This window comes from Rhinatrema bivittatum, chromosome 3 (assembly GCF_901001135.1).
Source record: "Rhinatrema bivittatum chromosome 3, aRhiBiv1.1, whole genome shotgun sequence".
NCBI classification, from domain to species: Eukaryota; Metazoa; Chordata; class Amphibia; order Gymnophiona; family Rhinatrematidae; genus Rhinatrema; species Rhinatrema bivittatum.
Genome location: NC_042617.1, coordinates 136165935 through 136188397, shown reverse-complemented (window position 1 = coordinate 136188397; position 22463 = coordinate 136165935). Strand labels below are relative to the sequence as shown.

The following is a 22463-nucleotide window of genomic DNA, read 5'->3' as shown; positions in this document are numbered from 1 at the left end:
GGAGAAGAGGGTATGGTGCCTCATCCTGCCTACCATTTGGAGCACTCATAACTTTATATATTTCCACTTGTGTTTGAGTTCATCCATCTTCCTGAGGGCTACTTCAGCTCTGTTGACGAAGCCTGAACTTGATGCCAAGTCTTCTATTTCCTAGCAGCGATGTAGGGGTGGGACACCTCAGGAGACCTGTACCCCCTCACATTTGGCTCAGGCACCTTCCCCTAGCAGCAAAATCATGTCACATCTGAGTCAGAGCTTAAAGGTGCAGCTGTTAGAAAGCATGGAGGCTTTGGAATCATTGCCATTCTATGATCCCTTGCCCCTTTAAAAAGGATATCTTGAAAAGGGAAACAACACTGCCCTTAGGCTGGTACTGTAAAAGATTCGAGGCTATCAAAGCCTTTCTGTTTACTTTTGGCAGGTAATTATCCCCCCCCCACCTCTTAGTACCTTAAAAGTTCAGGAATACCTAATATGGTTGGAGTCTTGTTTACATAGTTGCTCTATGGCAAAGAGAGTTACACATAAAGTAGCTGTCATAACCACAGAGGGAGAGGGAGAGACCGCCAGGGCAAGGAGTGAGAGAAATTACAGACAACACAGAGTGTTGCCAGAAATTAAAGGGTTTTGGGACTACTGCCATGAAGACCCATATAGGATAGGGTAAGGGTGGTGGTGGTGGGGTGGGGGATTAGCACAGTAACCCTATACTAACCTTAGGCTCTTTCAAAAATTCAGTTCTGGCTATGCCCCTCCTTCCTTGGATTGTCAATGGTTGCAGAGTGTTCCCTATAGAGTTGTGGATACTGTGAAGCTAATTTATGACTTCCATTGCCCTGGAATTAAAGCTGCTTTACAGGGTTTCCTATCTTTTCTTTACTTAGTCTACTGCTTGCCAGGAGCTAGTGGAGTTTCTGTGTCCCTAGTGTTCCTAGAGCGTAAGGGTTAGATGAGGTCCTACTGGAAGTGATGGGTTATTTTTGCATAATTGAGGTTCCTGCAATTTTTCTCTTTTTCCCTGGCAGTGGGATAATTGTTACCAGTTCTATTATCTGTTGTATCTATTCTGTAACAAATGAGGGTGTGGAGTAGGTGCAGGTAGTTCATTTTTAGTTGATATTTTGCTAAATCACTGAGGGTGTTCTTTGATAAGATGCAGCTGATTTTTTTTAAAATGAAATGTTGAATGAACAGTGTTTGAGTTGAGTGTGTGCAGCATGTCACTTATTTCCTTATAATACCCTTCTTGATTGGTCATGGAGAAGTGCCTGAATAGTTTTCATGACTTTGAGCATACTATCAAATAGGAGGCTTTCTCATTTGCCTTGCTGTCCTTTAATTAAGTTTATGTCTATTTAAAAATTGAAGTTTTATAGATTTGTAAAACCTCTGTGGATAACAGTGAGTGTCCAGTTTATTTTGGATGATGATGATGTTCTGCTTTTAGAGAGTCTGGTGAGAATCTTAGTTGTGTAACTGGATTGAGAACTAAACATGTAAATACATATGGTTACCATAGTGTAAACTGTACATTTAAAGATCCAGATAGTCTACCAAGTACAGCCCTATCTCACTGCATCTGATCTGAAAACTATCACCCATGACAACTCTTTGTATTTGGAGCTCCACAAAATAATCTTGTGTAAATTTCAGATTATTGAAAATGATGTGGCCTGACTGGTTAAGAGGGGCAAATATAAAGAGTGCAATGCTGTTGCAGGGAGACTCTCATTGGCTTCCCGTTTCACACTGAATTTAGCTTTCAATGCTGTGCTTAACTTACAAGCACTTTTTTTTTTTTTGCCTTGGATCTGTTTATCTGAAAGAGTTCATTGATTGGTACTACCCTAATAGTCCTTTGAGATAAGCACATGAGACACTATAGTCCATCCCCTTCCTGATACAGATTACATTTATGACCATGAGGAACCGTAATTCTCTGGAAAACCTTGTGTAAGGAAGCCAATTTTTTTGGACTTCAGATGTTGAATTAAAACATGGTTCTACCAACTAGCATATGATTTATTGCCATTTTTTCTTTTCTTCTTGGGTTTACTTAGGGCGTGTCTCTATTAATTATTTATTCTGTACATCTCATTGATTACACTTTGCTGTGACTATTCCCATTGGCATTTCTGTTTTGTTTTTATTTCTTATTTTTATTTCTTTTGGTTATGGTTACATTGTATTAATGGGTATGTTTATTTGTTTTATTAGTTGCTTTGGGTATTTTTTTTTTAATGCAGCATAAAATAGAAGTAAATAAAATACAAAAATAAAAACTTGATTATAGGTGTTCGAAAGATTTTACATTCCTGTTTTGAAGCCCATAGTGTAGGGTTTCATAAGTAGTGCTGACCATATGTAAATAAGAAGGTTTAATGACTGAAGTGTGGGCAAATGTTTTTGACTTTGTGATTTCAATTTCAGTTGATATCATGGTATAAACATGCTCCTTGTGTTTCCTTGACCCAATTCCAGATGGTCATATCAAAGAAACGAAGTTATATAGTGGGAAATGTTTAATGAGATTTATGCATATTGCAATGACATTGATAACATATTACTGTATTCTAAAAAAGGCAAGTAAAATGAGTTTATGCAATTCTTATGAGCTACCCAAGGCTTGAGAGCAATATTATTTTAATATAGTACATATTTTAGGCCTTTAGGATTCTCTAAGGTCTGTGACCTTAGAGAATCCGGCTAACGGGGGGGGGGGGGGGGGGGCGAAGCGGGGGGCGGGCCTGCAAAAGCCGGCAGCCATCGCACCACTGTGGTACACTAGCTGCTGGCTTTTGCACCGAATAACGACAGCATAAAAGGTGTAGTTATTCGGCGTGAAACTGGCGGCGATAAGGGTCCTTACCTTTCGCTGCCAGTGATGTCTCCGCAGATTCAGCCCCAGTGCCACCCCGACTCCTCCTCTTCCGGGGCCAACTCCGTCCCGATTTAGGTATCGCACGTGAAAAGGGACTTTTGCATGCGAAAAGTCCCTTTTCGCGTGTGATCCCTTTAAAGAATGACCCCCTTAGGGCCTTATTTTCTAAACGTATTGCATGCGGTAAGGGACGTTTCGCACACGAAATGTCCCTTTTCGCGTGCGGTACCAAAATGGGTGCGGAGTCGGTCCCGGAAGAGGAGGAGTCGGGGCGTCACCAGGGCTGACTCCGCGAAGACACCGCGAACGACAAAAAGGTAAGGCCCTTTTCGCGTCCGAGTTCGCTCCCAATAGCTGCACCTCCTATGGTGGTGCTATTGGGTGCGAAACCGGCAGCGATCGCACCATGATGGTGCGATCGCTGCCGGCTAGTGCAGGCCTGCCCCCCGTTTTGGCCCCCCGCCCCTCATTCCCTAAAGTATCGTAGGCCTGTGATACTTTAGAAAATGAGGCCCTTAGTCATTTAAATTGATGAATAAGCATTGGCTGTAAATTTTCTAAGTCCTATATTTGGGTGACTCAATCCATTATGCATACTGACATCCTCAAAATAAATTATCTTTAAAATCCAAGTCAAATATTACTCTTCCTCAAATAGAATCAGTATGTTTTAGAAAACATCAAAATAGAGCAGTAAAATGTGGGCAAAAATAAGCTTTATTTTAAATGACCACAAAGTATGAAAATTAGAAAGCAAAACATAATTTTGAGGCACATTCATATACTGCAAGAAATGCTAAAAATGCCATATGTAGTTTCTAATTTTATAATATGCCAATGTACTGTATTCTCTCTTGTAATATTAAAAAACATAATTGTGATTCATAAAACATTGTTCTGGCATTAATAGTTCATCTATAGACAATACCATCTTTTGTTTTAGAGTTCAAGAGTTTAAATACATCTTAATTGCAATATTTGTCATATTTTTCAGAATAAAGAGAGTCAATTTCTACTTAAAGATTTCTTTTTTACAGAGATGTAGAAATAAAATTAGTCAGGGTTCTTGCTTTCACTTGCTTATTTTTCCTAGGGGTATCTTTCATATTTTTCCTAGTTCTTAATTATATACTGGATTAGGACACATAAATTCATTATTCTTCCTCTGAATTTTACCAAGGTCTCCCTAGGTATTGTAAGAGAAGATGAGATTTAACTTATGACTTCCTATTACCTATTTGTGCCAGAAATAATTACTAAAGCAGAGGTTCCCAGACTTGGTCCTTAAGGGATGCAGCTCAGTGAGGTTTTCAGGATTTCCACAATAAATATGCATGAGGCTTATAAACCTTGAGAGAACGAACTTACTTACAGTGTTGCACATAAATGTGAACAGGGAAAAAAAGGGATGGTTTAGGAGTGTTCTGTGCCAGGATTCAGAAGTACATGCACAAGTTGCTATTTTGTACACAGTAAAGACACATACATTACCTAACGTTTCCATAGAATTTTGCGCCTGCTGACTCGCACGATTGAAATCACTTTAGTCTTTTGTCTGCAGTTTTTGGGTGGGACATTTGGGCGAGCTTGTGGTGGTTGAGGTGAAGAGCTGAATAGTCTAGGTGAGCAGGTGAAAGTCAGGGTGAATGGAAGAATTGACGAACTGGTGATTCCAAGTATGCTTGCAAGTATTTTCATAAATGATTATATGCATACTTTATAAAATACCTATATCCACATTTAATTTTAGGATTTTATGCACAAATTGTTATAATTGTTATGTCTGTAAAATATACACATGGATTTCTATAGCATGGGTAGATAAAGAATGTGTGTTCTTGCATTACAAATATACGCACACACTGAAACATAAGCGTGTACTGTTCAGGGCAGAAATACATGCAGCCCGATGTTAAAAAAAAAAATTTGTACCTATCTGGCTAAGTTTTTAGCCACATAACTCAGGCACAGTGAATGGGTTCATCGAGGTAAGCTAAATTAGCCAGATAACTTATCCACTAATTCTGGTTGGGTCACAGGGTTGTGTTAAAGTTAGCAAGATAAACTTATGCGGCTGACTTTAAGATACCTGGGTATATTCAGTGGAACTGCCGTGCCACTGAATATCCCAGTTAAGTTAGCTGGATAAGTATATCCAATCTAATACCTCTGGGCAGAGAATTGCTGATGAAAATGCTCTTGATTATAGACGCTCATATCTTATCCCCTTAAAGGTAGGGACAACTAACTGCTATATTTAAGGCCAAATCCCCAAACAGCACAAAATGTTAATACCAGTAACTTAAACTGTATGGGGTAGATTTTAATATGTGCATGCACATCCATGTGCACGCGCTTCCTGGCGTGCACACATGGACACACCAATTTTATAACATGCGCTCGCCGGCACGCGCATATTATAAAATTAGGTGGCTGCGCACATGTGCATGTGGCACGCGCAAAGGGGGCATACTTTTGCAAGTCTGCGTGGCGACGCAATCGGCTCTTCCCCAATTCCCTCCCAGTCCTCTCCAATTAAGGAGCAGACTGGGAGGGAACTTCCCTAACCCCCTGCTCTAATCTTCCTTCCCCTCTCCTCCCCACCTGTTAAACCTAACCTACCTTACTTCTTTTTTTTATTTTGTTAGTCGCTGCTCCTCTGGAGCAGAAGTAACTTACATGCGATGGCCAGCTGCCAGCGCACACTTCCACAGCCCGCCCCCTTTTCAGGGCCTGGCATTTATTCGCGTACCGGGGTTTAAGCGTGTGGTCTGGCCCGTTTAAAAATTTGTCCGATGCATGCCACGCATGTAAACCCCTGTATTTACGTGCCAGGCATTTAAAATCTGCCCTTTTATGTGCTTTAATTGGTAACCAATGAAGTGTAAGCAACACTGGAGACATAGATGTCCTAGGAGAACAGGACACAGCTTTTTGGACCATTTTAGCCTGAGCATAAATATATTGGGAAGAACCACGCAAAGGCTATTACATTAGTCCAACTGAGAAGTAAGAAGGACCTGCATTATGGTCTTAAAAGATCAAGAGTATAGAAAAGGATGGAATTTCTTTATCATTTTTAGTTTCCAAAGTGCAGATTGGATAATCTGAAAAATATGTTATTCTAGAGAGAATTCCTGAGTCCAAAAATGACTTGGCTGTACTGGCCGATTTGATGATGCCCCCAATGTGGGGGAATGCAGGAGTCAGGAGGTTGGTGAGAGCTGAGGGACTGGGTATGGATTGGGGAGGATGGGAATTTAAGAGATTGAAAAGGGACTAAGAAGAGTGATGGGGAAGTAGGGACTGGGGGATGGGGAGATCAAGGACAAGAGACTGAGTGGGGATTGGAAAGATAATGGGAACTTAGCATTTGGAAAGAGGCTTATGAAATTGGGTTGTTATTTGAGCTGGGAGAGCATGAGTGAGGGATTTGAGATGGGGCTATGTATGTGAGATGTGTGTAAGAGAAGGGGGATTAATTGTGGGGAAAAGTTGAGAGGTGGCATGAATGACTTGGGGTGAGACAGTGAAAAAGGATGGGAAGAGAGGGCTGGACAGGGGTGAGATACATTAGAAAGGTAGGGTCTGTGAAGGGAGTGAGAGATGATGGAAATGGGGCTAGGAAGGAGGTAAAAAAGGTGTAATAGGAGGCTAGGTAGGGGATAATTGATAGATGAAAGGAGAAAGAGGCAGAGAAGGGAATTAGCAACAGGGAAGGAGCTGTGGCTGGTGAGAATATGAAAGGCAGAGGAAAATAGATGAGGGCTGGGAAAAGGGTGCATATAGTTTAGAATTGGGGGATTAGGGAATGGGTGAAAGATAGGGGAATAAGAGCCTGGGGAAGGAGTGAGAGACAGAGAGGAAATGGGAGGGTGAATGAGAAGAGGTGAAAAAAGGAGATAAAATCTGGTAGGTAGATGAGATGAAAGAGGGATATAAGGACTTGGGTACTGAGAGGCTAGAGAGATAAAGAAGAGAAACAATTGATAAAAGAGACATCAAAGATCAATATCAGAGACAGATGTTGAAGAGGAAGTGAAGAAGACAGGAGGAGAGAAAAGAAATGTACAGTAGAAAGGAAAATGAGTTAAAAAAAGATAGAGGAAAATGAGTCCAATGCAATAAGAAAACTAAGAAAATAAAGGCAGATTCTACATTAAGAAGCTTGTTGGATGGACTGGATGGACCATTTTGTCCTTTTCTGCCGTCATTTCTAAGTTACTATGTAATTCAGCAGTACACCCAAGTTGAAGAAATGGTGTGCCAGTCACAAGACATGTTCTCTTATATCCATTGTTGACAAGGATTTTGGCCTGTCAGAAAAAACCAGGGGAAATTGTACGTGAACAACTTTATAGACTCCAAGAAGCCAATAGAGCAGAGGTCCAAAAACAAATGGAGAGATGTTATTGAGGAATCTCTGAGACAATGGGTAGTCCCATTATTCTGGTCCAAAAGCAGATGACAGTGACTGGATCTGCATTGATTTTCACTGGATACATGTTATGTCATGGTTTGATGCCTACCCTGTGCCTTGGGTTGATGAACTTCTGGAGAAGTTAGGTGAGGCCCAGTATATTAGCACCCTGGACATGACCAGGGGGTATTGGCAGATCCCTCTAGAGCCGTCCTCCAAGGATAAGACAGTATTTTCTATGCCTAGTGGCTTGCATCAATTTACGGATCAATGTCGTTTGGATTTCATGGAATTGTTGTGTGTTTTCAGCACATGGATCGACACAGTACTTTGTCCCTACCAATCTTACGCTGTCACTTACATAGATGACATTAATATTTTTTCAAAGGACTGGGAATCCTATATCCCAAGGGTTGAGGCAGTATTGATATTCCTCAGGAAATCAAATGTAACTGTCAATCTCAAGAAGTGCACCATAGTAAAACAAGAGCCGCAGAACTTGGGACATGGGGTGGGAAGAGGGGTTAAACCCATCCTAGAAAAAGTAAATGTCATAGTGAGTTACCCTTAAACTAGCACTAAAGAGCAAATGAGAGCTTTTCTAGGTCTACTGGGATATTATCAAAAGTTCATCCCTTGTTTTGCTGAAAGAACAACCTCCTTAATAGATATGTTAAAAAAAGAGTTCCTTAGCCAGCTGAAGTGGGGGATAATAGCCAGAGAATCTTTCCTATATGTGCTACAGGCATTATGCTAAGAGTCAATATTGAAAGGGATAGACTTTCAAAAGGAGTTCATATTACAAACCAGTGCCTCTGGCCAGGGGTTAGAAACTGTTCTATCCCAAGTCCATGCAAGTGAAGAATATCCTGTAGTGTACCTAAGCTATTAAAACACGAACAAAATTATGCAACCATAGAAAAGGAGTGCTTAACCATTAAGTGGGATGTTGAGAGTCTAAGATATCTGTGGGGAAAGAGATTTATGTTAATTAGAGATCATGCACTCCTAAAGTAGTTGAACCTAATGAAGGATAATAAGCCCGGTTGACTCAATGGTATTTAATATTATAGGAGTGCAACTTCTAGATATACCGAGCCAGGAAACATCACAACAATGTGGACATTTTGTCCCGAGAGGTAGGGGAAACTGGGGTTGATAAAAATAAAGGGATGTGTGTTTGATGAAATAGCCCCTAGTCTCCAGCTCAGCAGGAGGGACCTAAAGGAAAGGGGTAAACCCCCAGGGTACAAATCTCAGGTACAGCCCAGTAAGGAAATAAACAATGATTAAGAAGAAATGGTGTTTACCTGAGAAAAGAGGAACCAGAGGAGTGGATACTTTGGCTTCCTCCCAGAATCACTAGCCCAGAATAGAAGGACCAGTGAAGGGTGGAGTAAGAGGGAAGGCAGGGATTCAAGGACTCAGGTTAGAGTAGCAGATAAAAAGGGGAGGAAATGTCTGCCCATGGAGCCTGAGGTGGAGAAGCTGTCAGACCCTGGATCCTGGGAAGATATGGGAGAGGAGCCCATGGAGATGAAAGGTGGAGAGTTACTACCAGCACAGAAATGGACAGTCAGTATCAGCCTAATAAATAAGATGTGATACTGTTGGCTGTAGGAGATGGTGGTTCCCATTAATGATGTGCAGTCTGTTGTCTTAAAAGGAGTTAGAAGTGTCAGATAGTAGTTAAGAAATTCCGGTCCCAAGAGGGAGGTGGCTAACAGGCATCCTATTTGGGGATTTCCAAAATTAAAGACTGATTTGTTTTCTCCAAGCTAGTTTATACACTGTGAATTTTCCTTGCTTAAGCTGAACTTGCTAATCTACTTTCAGTGACATTAACATATGCATTGCACAAATGGATGTAATGAGAAAGACTGATTTGTTCTCACCAAGCTAGCAGGGAAGTGAAAGGAGCTGAACTCATAGCCACTGAAGATTCTAAACATTAGAGTGGAACTACCTACTGAGGCTCCATCTAGACATTAGAGTGGAACTACCTACTGAGGAAACTAAGACTACATGAAAACTCCAAGCTCTAGAAGGATCTCCTTTGCACCTAGGTAAATAGCCATATACAGTACCCATGTAAATGGCTTTTAAAAAGTTCCCAAATAGGCAGGAGTCTCATGCAGTGATCTAGGGAAATTCAGGAGCTTTAAATTTAATCTTGCATAATTTTCCAAAGTCTCTAAATTAGAATTCATGGCCACATCAACTTGGGATAAAACAGTGTAAGAGGTTTTCATGGCACCAACCTAATGATTCAAGGTCTCTATTTTAATCTAAGTGCTCCAACAAGATCCCATCTTGGGGGCCGATGCAAAAATGTTGCGCTGAAGGCGGGAGCTGTGTGTTCAGCGCCCGCTTTCATAACGCGCCCCCAGGCACCTCTCCTGGGGGAGTGATGCAATATTTAAATTAGGGCTCGCGCTGTCAAGGAGGCACTACGGGCAATTGTGCGCCCCTAGTACCTCCTTGACAGCATGAGCCAGAGAGAGGTCTGCTGTTGGTGGCTGTCTGCCGATTAAGAAAACGGACACTGAATTTATCAGTGTCCCATTTTCCTAACCAGCGCACATGCAGGGGTTAGGAAAATGGACGCTGATAAATTCAGCGTCCTTTCTCCAAACCTGACTATGGGCACCAGAAAGAGTTAATAAATCAATATTAAAGTGTTGGGCACTTAATATTAATTTATTCACTCCTTCACTTATTGCCAATTGGTCCCTTTACTGTCACATGTCAGTGAAAGGACCAATCTCCTTTCAGAAGGCTATCCTGATAGGTGATTGGTCCTTTGACATGTGACAGTGAAGGGGCCAATTCCTGAATGTATGTATTCTCGACCTAGTTTGATGCACTCCTTGCCTAGCTGCTGTCAAGCTAGGTTGAGAGTACAACGTACAACTCTCATCTTTGTGTACCGTTCCTCAATCCACATCACATCAAATCTTCACATGTGTACTGTGCTGTTCATACCTCTGACTGTGCATGTAAAATTGCCCCCCAAAACCTAGGCCACCACCAAAACCTCACCCTGAGTTACTAGTTGCCCCTCCTACAGTGGTATAAATACTTTACTTTTATGAGAGCCTTATAAAGAGTCTCTCTGTCTCTCAAAATTTATCCTAACTATGCCCTTTTTTTTTTTTTATCGCAAGCACTATTCTTGTGAGATTTATAGCAAAATGATAAATCTAGGTCTCAGTTATCTATTCATTTGGAAGTAGAACATTCCATGGTGGAGATAGCTGTTCAAATAGCTTCCAAAGTTATAACTTCTGACTTTTCTAAGCAGTTATGCCATTCAGTGCCTACACTGATATTACAAAGTATAGACTAGCCTTGAATCTCCGACAGTAACACCAACAGTTCCAATTTTCATTTTCCCTCCCAATCCTGGCTTTAGACTCACCACACATACCATCACCTTAGAATCCCCTGAATCTCCAGGAACCACAGTGGTTGTCAGTGTGGTCTCCCTTGCAGCTAAAAAGATGCAGTGCTCCCTCTAGTAAACAAGCATTCACAACTACTTGGGGATTTTATACTTTTTTATATACCCCTCTTAAATCATTTAACAGTCATTGCAATGACAATCTTCAATAGGGGACCATATACCAGGATTCCCTCTAGAATCCTGCAATTATTGTACCTAAACCCAGCCACTGCACAATGACAGGGATGCTCTTCCTTCAAGGTGCTTTGAACATACCTCAGCAGCACACCTAGCTCTGGCTGGCCCAGGGAAGAAAAGTCTTTCCTTGTATCCATTTGATAAGATGAAGCTTTGAAACTATAATGGTATAATATATGTACTCTCTTTCTTGAGTACATATTCTTTTGGGCCTTAGTTCCAAAACAAATTTTCCAGGACAGCATAAAGTTGAATTTCAGCTGGTTTGGTGGAGAGATGTTGGTCTAATGAGAGCACTGAGATTTAAGTGCCAATATGCTGAAGTTTAGCCCATGTGCAGAATACTGTGCTATACGCTAAACCCTGATAAGACATTGTCACATACATGATAAAATTAGAATGCATATAAATGAAGAATGGCATTCATAAATTAGGCTTTAATGGGTACATGATAAATAATATGGTGCACTTTCCACCAAGCACTATTTATTGCATCCTTACTAAAACTAAAATTTAATGTCTCAGGCCAAATGTTGAATTTTTGGCTCATCTGTTTTTTTTAAGGTGCTCAGCTAACAGGATGCATTGTAGGTTATAGATAGAGGGGATGGGGCTAATGCAACAAGAGTTGTGTGGGAGATTATTATTATTATTATGTTTTTATGGCTATATTATGTGTTATACTGGTGTAACTTATTTAGAATGTATTATTGATTAGGTGAGAAAGATATGTAAATAAATAAATAAGATGTGGAGTAGAGGACAGGGACAAGACAGTGGAAAGGGAGAGAACAAGAGAGAGAAGAGGGACACCAACATACATTTTATAACTTCAAAAATAATTCCACGTTTCTTTAGTCAGCATAACTATATTGTCAAATAAAAAGATATCAGATGGCAACTGGTTTTAAAACATTTGTTACAGTGTATATGACAGAGTTGTATAACTATTTTAAATAAAGACCCATCTCATAAGTTAATATTAAGTGCTATAATTATGAAAATATGTAGCAGTATGTGTGGTCTATCTTCTGCATGATCTCAGCTAGTATGACCAGTCTGCAGGACAGCTGTTGCTGTGTTCACACTAGGCAGCAGCAGTTGAGTGGTAATCCTAAAGACTGAGAAAGCATATCTTTCTAAATCTTCAACATAGCATCTAGTCAAGGAAAGGAAAACCAGACATCTGTACCTGGGCTTGTATCTTGTAGTGCTTTTGCGTATTATCCTTTTATTTTATCTGAGGGTAAGAGGTTGAGTGTGTGTGTGATTCTGTCCATCCTTTTTCGGTGTCAGTAAGGATTTTATAGAGAGGATTGTGAGGAATTGCAGTTATGTTTTGTTTGTTTCTGAAGCTAGAAGTATCAGATAGTTATCCAAAAATCCCACCCCCAAGAGGAAGGTGGCTAATAGGCACCTTGTTTGGGGATTACCAAAATTAATGATTGATTTATAGTTTTTAATATATTTTTATCCAATTGATTTGTTGCATTAGTGATTTTCACCCATAACATTTATAGGTTTTTTAATTTTTTAGTTTTTTGTCATTCTTTTTTTTTTTTATACTTAGTATATCAGATTTTGGCTTAGAATGAATTATGTAATACTCAGGGTGCTTTGAATGAGTATAATAATTAAATACATCTGCCACAAGAACATGACTATCAACAAGCATCCCAGAAAACTATTGAGCATAACCTACCTCTCATAATAGCATACAACATAAAACTAGAAAAATTATAAAACTATCTACAGGAATGATTACTGGAAAATTAATTACTGAAACAAATATTTCTTGTGCTTCCAAATTTAGTTTTCTAGCGACTACCTAGTATAGAACAAAAATTGATGAGTAAGCCTAAAATAAATGTAGACTGAGGGGAGAAAGGCACAAAACCCTGCAAGAAACTGCCAGCATTTATCTCAGCATACAAGAATTATATTCATGTTTATCTAGTAATATGACATACATTACTCAAAATAGGATATATTAAGGATGTTACATTGAGGAAACTGGCCAAAATCGGAAAACATGAATAAGCCTCCAAAGATACCACAGAGAAGAGCAAGGAGTAAAGCCTATGGAGGGGAACAATATCCATGTCAGGTCACTCTACCATTTACAATTTATCTTACAAACAAAACTCTAAAAGGCAGCTTTAAACTCTTCAGGAATATAAGGTATTTGTAATTTAAATGAGTTTAAAAACAAAGCACAAAAGGCATTTTGTAGTGTATGCTTCCTCCTGTTTTACCTGATATACGTTACTTGTACTACAATTTCTGTGGCTTCTTCCATCCGCTGTCTTTTCTAATTAACTCAGAATTCCTCAGCGCATTAAAGAAAATACTGTAGCATATATACAGGTCTGAGTCATGAAGCCTTTTTTCCATAGACAAAGAGAAGCAAGTTTACAATAGCTTAGTTTGTGTAAAATACAGAGTTAAGCATGTAGATTGACTGAATGAATTTAACTGGATTTTACACTACTTAAAACTACACCTGTACCTTCATAGCATGCACAGAATTGGCTGCATAAAAATGAAGAGTTCCAGGAGTATGCATTAGATGTACGTGCATACTTTGCATTTTCAAAAGACATTCTGCTAAAGTCCTAACTTTAGGTCACAGTTTTGTGTCACCTAATGTACATAATTACACTAATAGTATGATGCATAACAACCTGCTGTTAATTTCAATTTAAGCTTTCATATTAAACAGCTCTAATTGTAATATGTAAGTGATTGCTAGAAATTATGTCTTGTCGGCGAGTTTCAACTAGATTGTAAGCTCCAACTGCATTTTATGTGTCTGTACAGTGCAGCAGTATAGAAATATTAAGTAGCAGTAGGCAGGTACCTGTATTTGAAAATCAACTTGCTTTGTGCAGGCTTAAAATTAGTAAGCACGTATCTATGCAGTTAAACATCCTATTAAAAACTTAGCCCAGAAAGGGAGAAAGGCCTTCATAAATACGGTCCATAATAACTTGAGGTGTTCCCAAGCAAGAAGAGTCAATGTCTGTCTGTCTCTCCCATATCTTCTAAATTCACTCATAACTTCAGAAAAAAAATGATATTATAGGCGAACTAATAATTTACTTGCATATTCAGGCAATATTGTCTGTAATTCTTTCTGTGCTTATATAAGGAAAAGACTATAACTATTGAAAGCTAGAATTTTCAAACCTGTTTACTTGCATAAAACCCAATCTTTATGCATGTAAATAGCTGTACTAAAATAGCCCAGGGCTCAGTTTGTGTAAAAATAAGCACATAACCCAGTTATACACTTTTATGCAAACCAAGGAGAGGTATTCCAGAGGGCAGAGTTGGAATTTACATGCATACGTTTAGATTTTAAAAAGTATGCAGGTAAGTTAACCCACACAAGTTACGTCCTCTGAAGATTAGGTATAACTTTGTGCAAGTGCGTACCATGACACTTGTCTCTGAATACTCAAAGCAAACATGCACAGGCTTCCCCCTGCCACGCATAGTTATAAAACAGCACCCCCACCTCAAGTGCAAATTGGAAAATTTGTAGGCTGCTTGCCTGCAAGTCACTTTTCAAAGGGAAACTCCTTGAAAATCCCATCAGGGGCAGTGTCATGGGGATTCTTTGGGTAAACTATAGGCTCTAATTTCTAAGCAATTTTCCCATAGACATAAAATAGGAGAAAACCACTAGTAAAATAAACTAAATAAATAAACCACCTCCGGTGATGCTCCTTTTCCCCACATAGGAGAGGGTGAAATTTTCAAAGGTTTTTTTTTCTGTAAGTAAAAGAAGGTTTACCAGTGGAAATACTTTTGAAAATCACTCTCAATATATTAATGCAATGAAAGGTTCTTCATACAACCTGATGACATAAGAAGACTAAAATAGTAAGTGCCATAATGTCATTAAGTTTTGTCTAACACAGGACCTGATTTACTAAAGTTTTTTTCCATAGACACAAAATGGGAGAAAAACGTTAATAAATCTGGGCCAGAGGGTTTCTGAAACTTGTCCTGGGGGAAACCGCAGGACAAGGATTTTCATTATACCCATATTATACCCATATTATAAATATGGGTGAGGTAGATTTGTGTGCACTGCCTAAATTGCATTTAAACTTATCACATACATATTCCTTGCAGATATCGTGAAAATCTGACTGACAGGTAATCCCTCAGGACCACTGATCAAACAAATTGTGCTTACCTGTGCACACATTTTGATCGTTCGGTTCATGCCCAGCTGCACACTGCATTCTCTGCACTGGGTTTGATGGCACATGATCAGAATCAGCGGGGTTACGCCGACTAACAACACCATTTCGGCCACTGGTGGATTCAGACGCAGATGTTTCTTCTTGCCTATTATTTACAATTATCTGAGCAGTTCTTGGTAGACACAGGTATCCTCCAAAGTGGTTAACACATTTCATTCCACCTTTACATGCATCTGGCACAATCTCACATTCATCAATATCTGTAGTTGAATGAAACAAGTTACAGGTTTACAGTGCAATAACACATAATGAGGCCAATGTACTAGCCTGTGGTATTATTATTATTAACTGTGGCTTAGTGGCCTTTTGTGAGCAATTTTATTACAGATATGAATGAGCTCTGAGCTCGTTAGCATCCACTGAATAACTGTGAGAGACTTTTTTCATATATTGCCATGGCCAGGAACTTTGTGTATTCCCAGCCATGGCAATGCACAAATCTGGCTTGGGAAGGGGGCGATTCATGAGAACGGTCATGGGAATTTACAGGTGCCTCATGATCCATACGAAATGCTTCCTCCACCCCCCCAAGTATAAACCAAATTTCCTGGTGGTCTACTGACCCCTCTAGTCTGAACCCCAAGCCTCTTCTGGGTCATAAATATGAAATCCAAATCCCCATAGGCAAGCCCCGACCCTTCTCACCCTACCCCTTAGTTCCCCCCAAATCTGTGAAATTCCCAATTTGGGTTTGCCCTCCTCACCCCAAAAAACTTACCCCATTGAAGGGGTGGACTTCTGGGGATGGGAAAGTTTCCCATTTGCTTCTACCCTGCCAGTGACTGGTTTTCAAATTGTGCCAGCTAAAGGCCACCCAGACATGAGTGTTTCTGTATGTTTGTCTGTGTTGTGCATAGGTTTTCATGCAAAAAAACGTTTTGTGAAAAAATTTCACAGCTTAGTATAAAAGCCTCAATAACAGAAAAAAATAAATAAAAGTGGCACAGATGTATACATTGTTTAAAGGCGACATACAAAAGGAATGTATCTTTACAGTACTGATTTACCTTTGCATTGCTGCCTTATGGGATCCCATTCATAGCCATCTGTACATTGCTGTGTATATAAAACATCAGAAAACTCTTAAGCATATGAATAATGAGTGAACTGATGCACTGTCATTTTTAAGAACATAAGAACATGCCATACTGGGTCAGACCAAGGGTCCATCAAGCCCAGCATCCTGTTTTCAACATTGGCCAATCCAGGCCATAAGAACCTGGCAAGTACCCAAACACTAAGTAGATTCCACGCTTCTGATGCCAGTAATAGCAGTGGCTATTTTCAAGTCAACTTAATTAATAGCAGATAATGGACTTCTCCTCCAAGAACTTATCCACTCCTTTTTTAAACACAGCTACACTAACTGCACTGTCCTGAACATACAGAGCTGCATATTCAGCAAATTAAAAGGATAAACTAAACCTATATATTCAGCAGTGTGGCTGTGCCACTGAATATATTCAGCTATCCGGCTAACTTTAGGTAAGATCTGCAGGATGAACAGATTTAGCTGGATAATTTATCTGGCTAACTCAGCTCCTCCCAGCTATGTCCCCAGAACACTCTTTACTTATCCTGCCAAATTTTAGCCAGATAAAAAGTCATCTGGATAGAATTTAGCCATATAAGTACCCAAATATTAATTGAACAGGATAACTTCTGAGTTATCCTGCTAAATGCTTTTGCATATCGATCTCATGTTGACCAGGATGCTTCCAACAAGACTCATGATTTCCAAACTTCAGTGTGCTTCTTCTTGTTGTTTGCCTTATCAATGATTTCTCATTGCAAAATTGTTGTGCAGAGTTCAAAGCAGCAATTGGGATTTAAGAAGAAATACACAGATTGGGATGAGGAAGCAAGCAAACAGGCCTTTTTTTTTTTAAATCATTTTTAAAACTGCTTTTTAAATGCTGTGGCTTCCAGTCTTTCAGCCCACATGTTACAATCTTCTAGAAGCACTCTGATGTATGGAATAGTCTTCCCAGCAATTTTTTCTATAGTAACTAAAGGGGAAACAATTATCCTAGAATGCTATGGAGCAGATTATTAACATTTTAAAAAAATGGCCTTTCTGGCCTTGCCTTCAACTTTGGGAAGGACAGAGAAGTTTTTAAGGATTATTGATTATGATTCACATAATGTGGATCAATTTATGTCTTAACCCTTTTAGAATAATCTCTTTACTTTCTCCTTATCCAGAGACAAACCTTCTTTCTATATATCTCAGGAAATGTGTTACTTAGTGAAAATTCAGCTTGCTCTCTATTAAGATGAAAGGGTACTTTGAAAAGATATACTGTATAAACTCTGTTATGATTTAAATTAGTGTCTACAGATAAAATATTATATAGCAGCTACTCATTCCTCTTGTGCCACTGCTTCCTATTATCATTGATTAAGCTGAGCTTCATACACATGTTATGACTAAAATGAAACTTACGGCTTGGCTATATGAAAACAAATGACACACAATATATAATACAATACAGCTGCTAAGCAAGTCATAAGTGACACAAAGCTGGTCATGTTTTCTATAAGAGATTTTCACTAACCAGTTTGGGATCTCTCTTGATTTATTTTGTCAGTATAAGTGATTACAGAAGAGAGATTCAAGCCAAAACTGTAACTGTCACTTATAACTTATGCGTTAGTTGGCAAGAGTATGTGTCATTGTATAATTCAACCTGCAACAAAACTTGTAAACCCATGAGAATACAATTTCTGGGCCTGGATTGCTGGGATATAACAGCATGCCTCTAATAAGTTAAGAAGCTACTTAATTTTGTTAGAGGAGAATTCCAAATATGGAGGCCTTTTTAAAAGATGGTAGACCATCATTTTATGTATTTAAGGGTTCACTTGGCTACATTTATGGCTCAGTGCTTTATGGTATAACAGATCATTCCCATAACCCATGAGTTTTTCTTTAAGATGAGCACAATTTTAATACTATATTGAAGGCCTGATTGTTCCTTCCTTGACTTTGAACCAGCCTTTACAATCTGATACCTTTCTGGTGAGATGCATTTGTATGGGAGAACACCTGTAAGCCATATAAAGGCCATATCCCTGTTTGTTTGACACTTTTTGATGAATGTTGGTGGGAAAAGGGATTATAGAGCATCACAGATATCATGTACTGAAAAAGCTTTAAACATCTGCCCTTAAATGCATCATTGATAAGAACATTAATAAAACAGCCAGCCTTTGTATATGTATGCTAATTGTTCTCAAGCCATTCGTTTCACAAAATAATGAAACTTAAATTAATGCTTCAATAATTCTATGTACTTCTTTTTTTATCCCCATATTACTCTTATTGTTTCACTGAACCAGGTCAATGCAATACAAATTAATTTCAGGAAAATAGGGAAGGGTTTTAAGCAGCTGTCAAACAGTGTCTTTTTCTGATGAAGGGAACACAGTTATGCCACATAAGAGACTTCAAGGATTGGCTAGATAGCTGGAGTAGAATTCTAGTTGGAAGTTTAAAAGGCTTTCTAACAGAGATGGTTGTCCAAGAGAGTCTGTTCAGGAAGGGGAAACATGGTCCTAGTTGAACAGTTCACATCATATATTGAAAGGCATTTACTGTAAATTAGATGATGAGGATGGGAGATGGAAGCTGGTTGAATTAGGCTTTCACCGCCAACATACAAGATAAATGTAGAAATACACAAAAGTGGAAATCCAACAAAGTAATTTGTAAAGAACAGGGAGGGAAAATAAAATAGGTAGGTATGAGGATTTGCAATGGGAAGATAGGGAAGGAGCAATATCTGCATGAGAGAAGGGAAAGAGAACTTATGAGAGAGTCATTTAAATATTTCAGAGGTGGTAGAGGCCAAAATAGCAAAAGAATTCAGGAATCCATGGGATAAGCGCAGAGTATCCTTGGATGTGAAAAAGAAAAGGTAAATCCTGAGTAGGCTCTGTGGTATTGAATCAGGAATGTGATCCTCATCTTCCATCATTTGCTATGTTTTTGTATTCTTATGCTTTTATTTTCATGAAAGTGCATATGCTCATAGCCTGGTTAACAAAATACCAGACTTGGAGTCCCTAATACCAGAGACACATTTGGATATTTTTGCTGCTGCAGAGCTGTGGTATATTGAATCCCATATCAGATTATAACTTATTCGCGAGAGGACAGGAGAGGCAAGAAGAAGGAGTAGCCCTTTATGTAAAAAAAATATATATAAATAACAGGGAAGGGAGAAGGCACTGTGGATTACCTTAGAAAGGGGAACAACACTTCCATTTATACTGGTGTGATCTATAGACTTCTATCACAGGCTGGAGAGCTAGCCAAAAATATCAATACAATTGCAATGGGAGGTATTGATGTTGGGAGATTTAAATCTGAAAAAATGTTGACTGAAGTATCCCAAACCTAAACAAAACTCCAATATCAGCTGAAACAGACACCTACTGAGATCTATAAATCTGAGATCAATGAAAACCATGAGCCTAATAAATTATTGAATGAAGGCTACTGAAAATGAAGGAAACAGAGGATAATGAGTAACTAAAGAGACACTATTATGAATAATGCCTGCTTCCGTTATTCAGTATGTGCCCCTAATATTCTGACAATTCTGACTTCAGTATTTCTGCTGCAGAAACACAAACACAGGGATCAGGGTTTTGAAGTTCCAGTGTATGAACTTTGTTAGGATGGAGGTGTGCCTTAAGGAAGCATTAGATGGGTGGAAAGATTTAGGGAATATAGAAAAACAGTGCACTAAGCAAAATATTGTAAATCAGGTGAGGATCGGGTTGAGAGAAAGAAAAATGTGGTGGTCAGTGGAGTCTATTCTAATGAAGGTAAAGTGAACATTGGATGGATACCTTATGGCTTGGTGCTAAGACTAGCTCTTTTCAATGTCTTTACTACAAAGAGCATAGAGAGACTTGAGAGAAATATATGCTTGTTTGCAGATGATAAAACATCTGTTACAGAGTAGACACACAAGAAGAGGTGAAAAATTAAAGGGGACTTGAAAAAACTGGAAGAATTGTCATAGGTTTGAAAAATGAGCTTCTGTGCTAAAAAGTGTAAAATCATACAATTGGGGCACAAAATTCTACTAGCCAGGTCTGCCATCTTTGATCTCCAGAGTGATCATCTCTGAGGATTTGAAGGTAACAAAATAGTGAGAGGAAATAGAATTATAAACTAGAAGAATGGTATAGTACAAAGGAAAATGTATTACCAGATGAAAAAAGGAGGTGATAAGCTTCTGTACAGGTCAGTAGTGAGGCCTCATCTAGTCCAGTGTCCAATTCTAGGGATGTGCATTCATTTAAAATGAAACTGCAAAACGCGACAAAAAGGCTAATTCATTTCATTCAGTGGGTGGCGAAACAAATTGAGGGGCCCAGAATGAAACAAACTGTATTTGTTTTGTTTTAAACTCATGATTGAGGTCTAGGTCATAGGTCGTGGCCTATGCCCGAGAACGCCAGCACCTCAGCCTAGGCCCGAAGCCGGGGCCTTACCTAGGGCATAGGCCAAAGCCCAAAGCAGGAGCAGTAGCCTAGGCCCTAGAGTGATGCTGGGGTCTTGGTGGAGGCATGGGCTGAAGGCAGGACCTTGGCAGAGAGCCCAAAAATTAAACAACAAAAAAAATAACTTACCTTATCCATCGGGTATCCAACGAAGACGAGTCCCAATGCCAGGGCTTAGGCCTGGATCCAGGCCTGATGATGAGACCTGACCCAAAGACTGGGTCTCAACACTGGGATGTAGGACTAGGTCGGGGCTCAGACCAATGTGAGATACTGCAAATCGACCCAGAAGCCAGGTATTGATGCGGGGGCCTTAGCCCTGACTCAGGCCCGATGCCATGATCTGGCCTGAAGTCTAGGCCCCAATGCCGGGGCCTAGGCCTGGACCCAGGCCCGATGCTGGGGTCTCAGCAGGAGGCCAGTTTCCGATGCCTGGACCTCAGTCCAGGGTTAGGCCCAAGCCTTGGAATCCAGGCCTCAGAGCCTCTTCTTTGTCTTCTTCGTTCTTCAGCACTTGCAAGCCAAATGATGCCATCCTCTGGGGTTGCGGGGTTGGGCCTGGGTCCAAACCCAAGCTTAGGCCAAGGCCCTGGCATCAGGACCCGGCCTCTGCATAGGGTTGCAGCATCGGGCCTGGGTCCAGGCTGAGGTCCCGGCATCAGGATGGCCTCTGGGCCATGCCAAAGCCTTGACCTTGCTAAGGCTAAGGTTGCAGAGACCTACTGCACACTTAGGGGTAGATTTTCAAAAACGGCGCGTTGGCGTACTTTTGTTGGCGCTCCAGGCGCAAACAAAAGTATGCGGGATTTTAGTAGATACGCGCGTAGCCGCACGTATCCGCTAAAATCCTGGATCGGCGCGCGCAAGGCTACCGATTCCGTGTAGCTGGCGCGCGCCGAGCCGCGCAGCCTACCTCCGTTCCCTCCGAGGCCGCTCCGAAATCGGAGCGGCCTCGGAGGGAATTCGCTAACGCCCTCCCCTCACCTTCCCCTCCCTTCCTCTACCTAACCCACCCCCCCGGCCCTGTCTAAACCCCCCCCTACCTTTGTTAGGGGATTTACGCCTCCCAGAGGGAGAAGTAAATCCTCGCGCGCCAGCGGGCTGCTGGCGCGCCTAGACGCGACCCGGGGGCGGTTCCGGAGGGCGCGGCCACGCCCCCAGACCGCCCCAGGCCGAAACCACGCCCCCGTGCCCGCCCCTGAAACTCCGCATCCCGCCCCGAAAACGGCGCGCCGCTCGGCCCCGCCCCGACATGCCCCCAACACGCCCCCCTCGGAAAACCCCGGGACTTATGCGAGTCCCGGGGCTCTGTGCGCGCCGGTAGGCCTATTGAACATAGGCGCACCGGCGCGCAGGGCTCTTAAAATCCGCCCCTTAGCCTAAGCAAAGCTGAGGCTCGGCCTGGGCCTAGGCCAAAATTGGCAGATCCCCACTAGATCAGGTAAGTGGGGGCTGGGGGGGGGGTCCTGGCTTCAGCATTTTTTCAGGTGGGAGGAAAGCCTCATTTTCATTTTTTGGGGTTTTTAAAAAATTGATTGATTCATTTTTTTCTCATGAATGAAAGCAAATCAAACAATCAGAACGATCATCCAAGCAGTCATTTTTTCGAAACTGGACTACTGCAATTCCCTATTGCTAGGTCTACCTTCATCCTACTCCAAACCACTACAGATGGTTCAAAATTCAGCAGCCCGCATTCTGACAGGCGCAAGGAAAAGAGAC

General features: G+C 40.6%; 1 protein-coding gene across 1 annotated transcript in view; it reads right to left on the bottom strand.

Moving 5' to 3' along the window:
- The window catches only part of EFEMP1 (EGF containing fibulin extracellular matrix protein 1), a 272874-nt gene that overhangs the window by 231909 nt on the left and 18502 nt on the right, over positions 1 to 22463 (bottom strand). The window contains exons 3-4 of the mRNA XM_029593741.1: positions 16229 to 16277; positions 15152 to 15421 (exon numbers count right to left, since the gene is read on the bottom strand). Coding sequence (XP_029449601.1) covers positions 15152 to 15421; positions 16229 to 16277 — 319 coding nt within the window. The remainder of the gene's footprint in view (positions 1 to 15151; positions 15422 to 16228; positions 16278 to 22463) is intronic.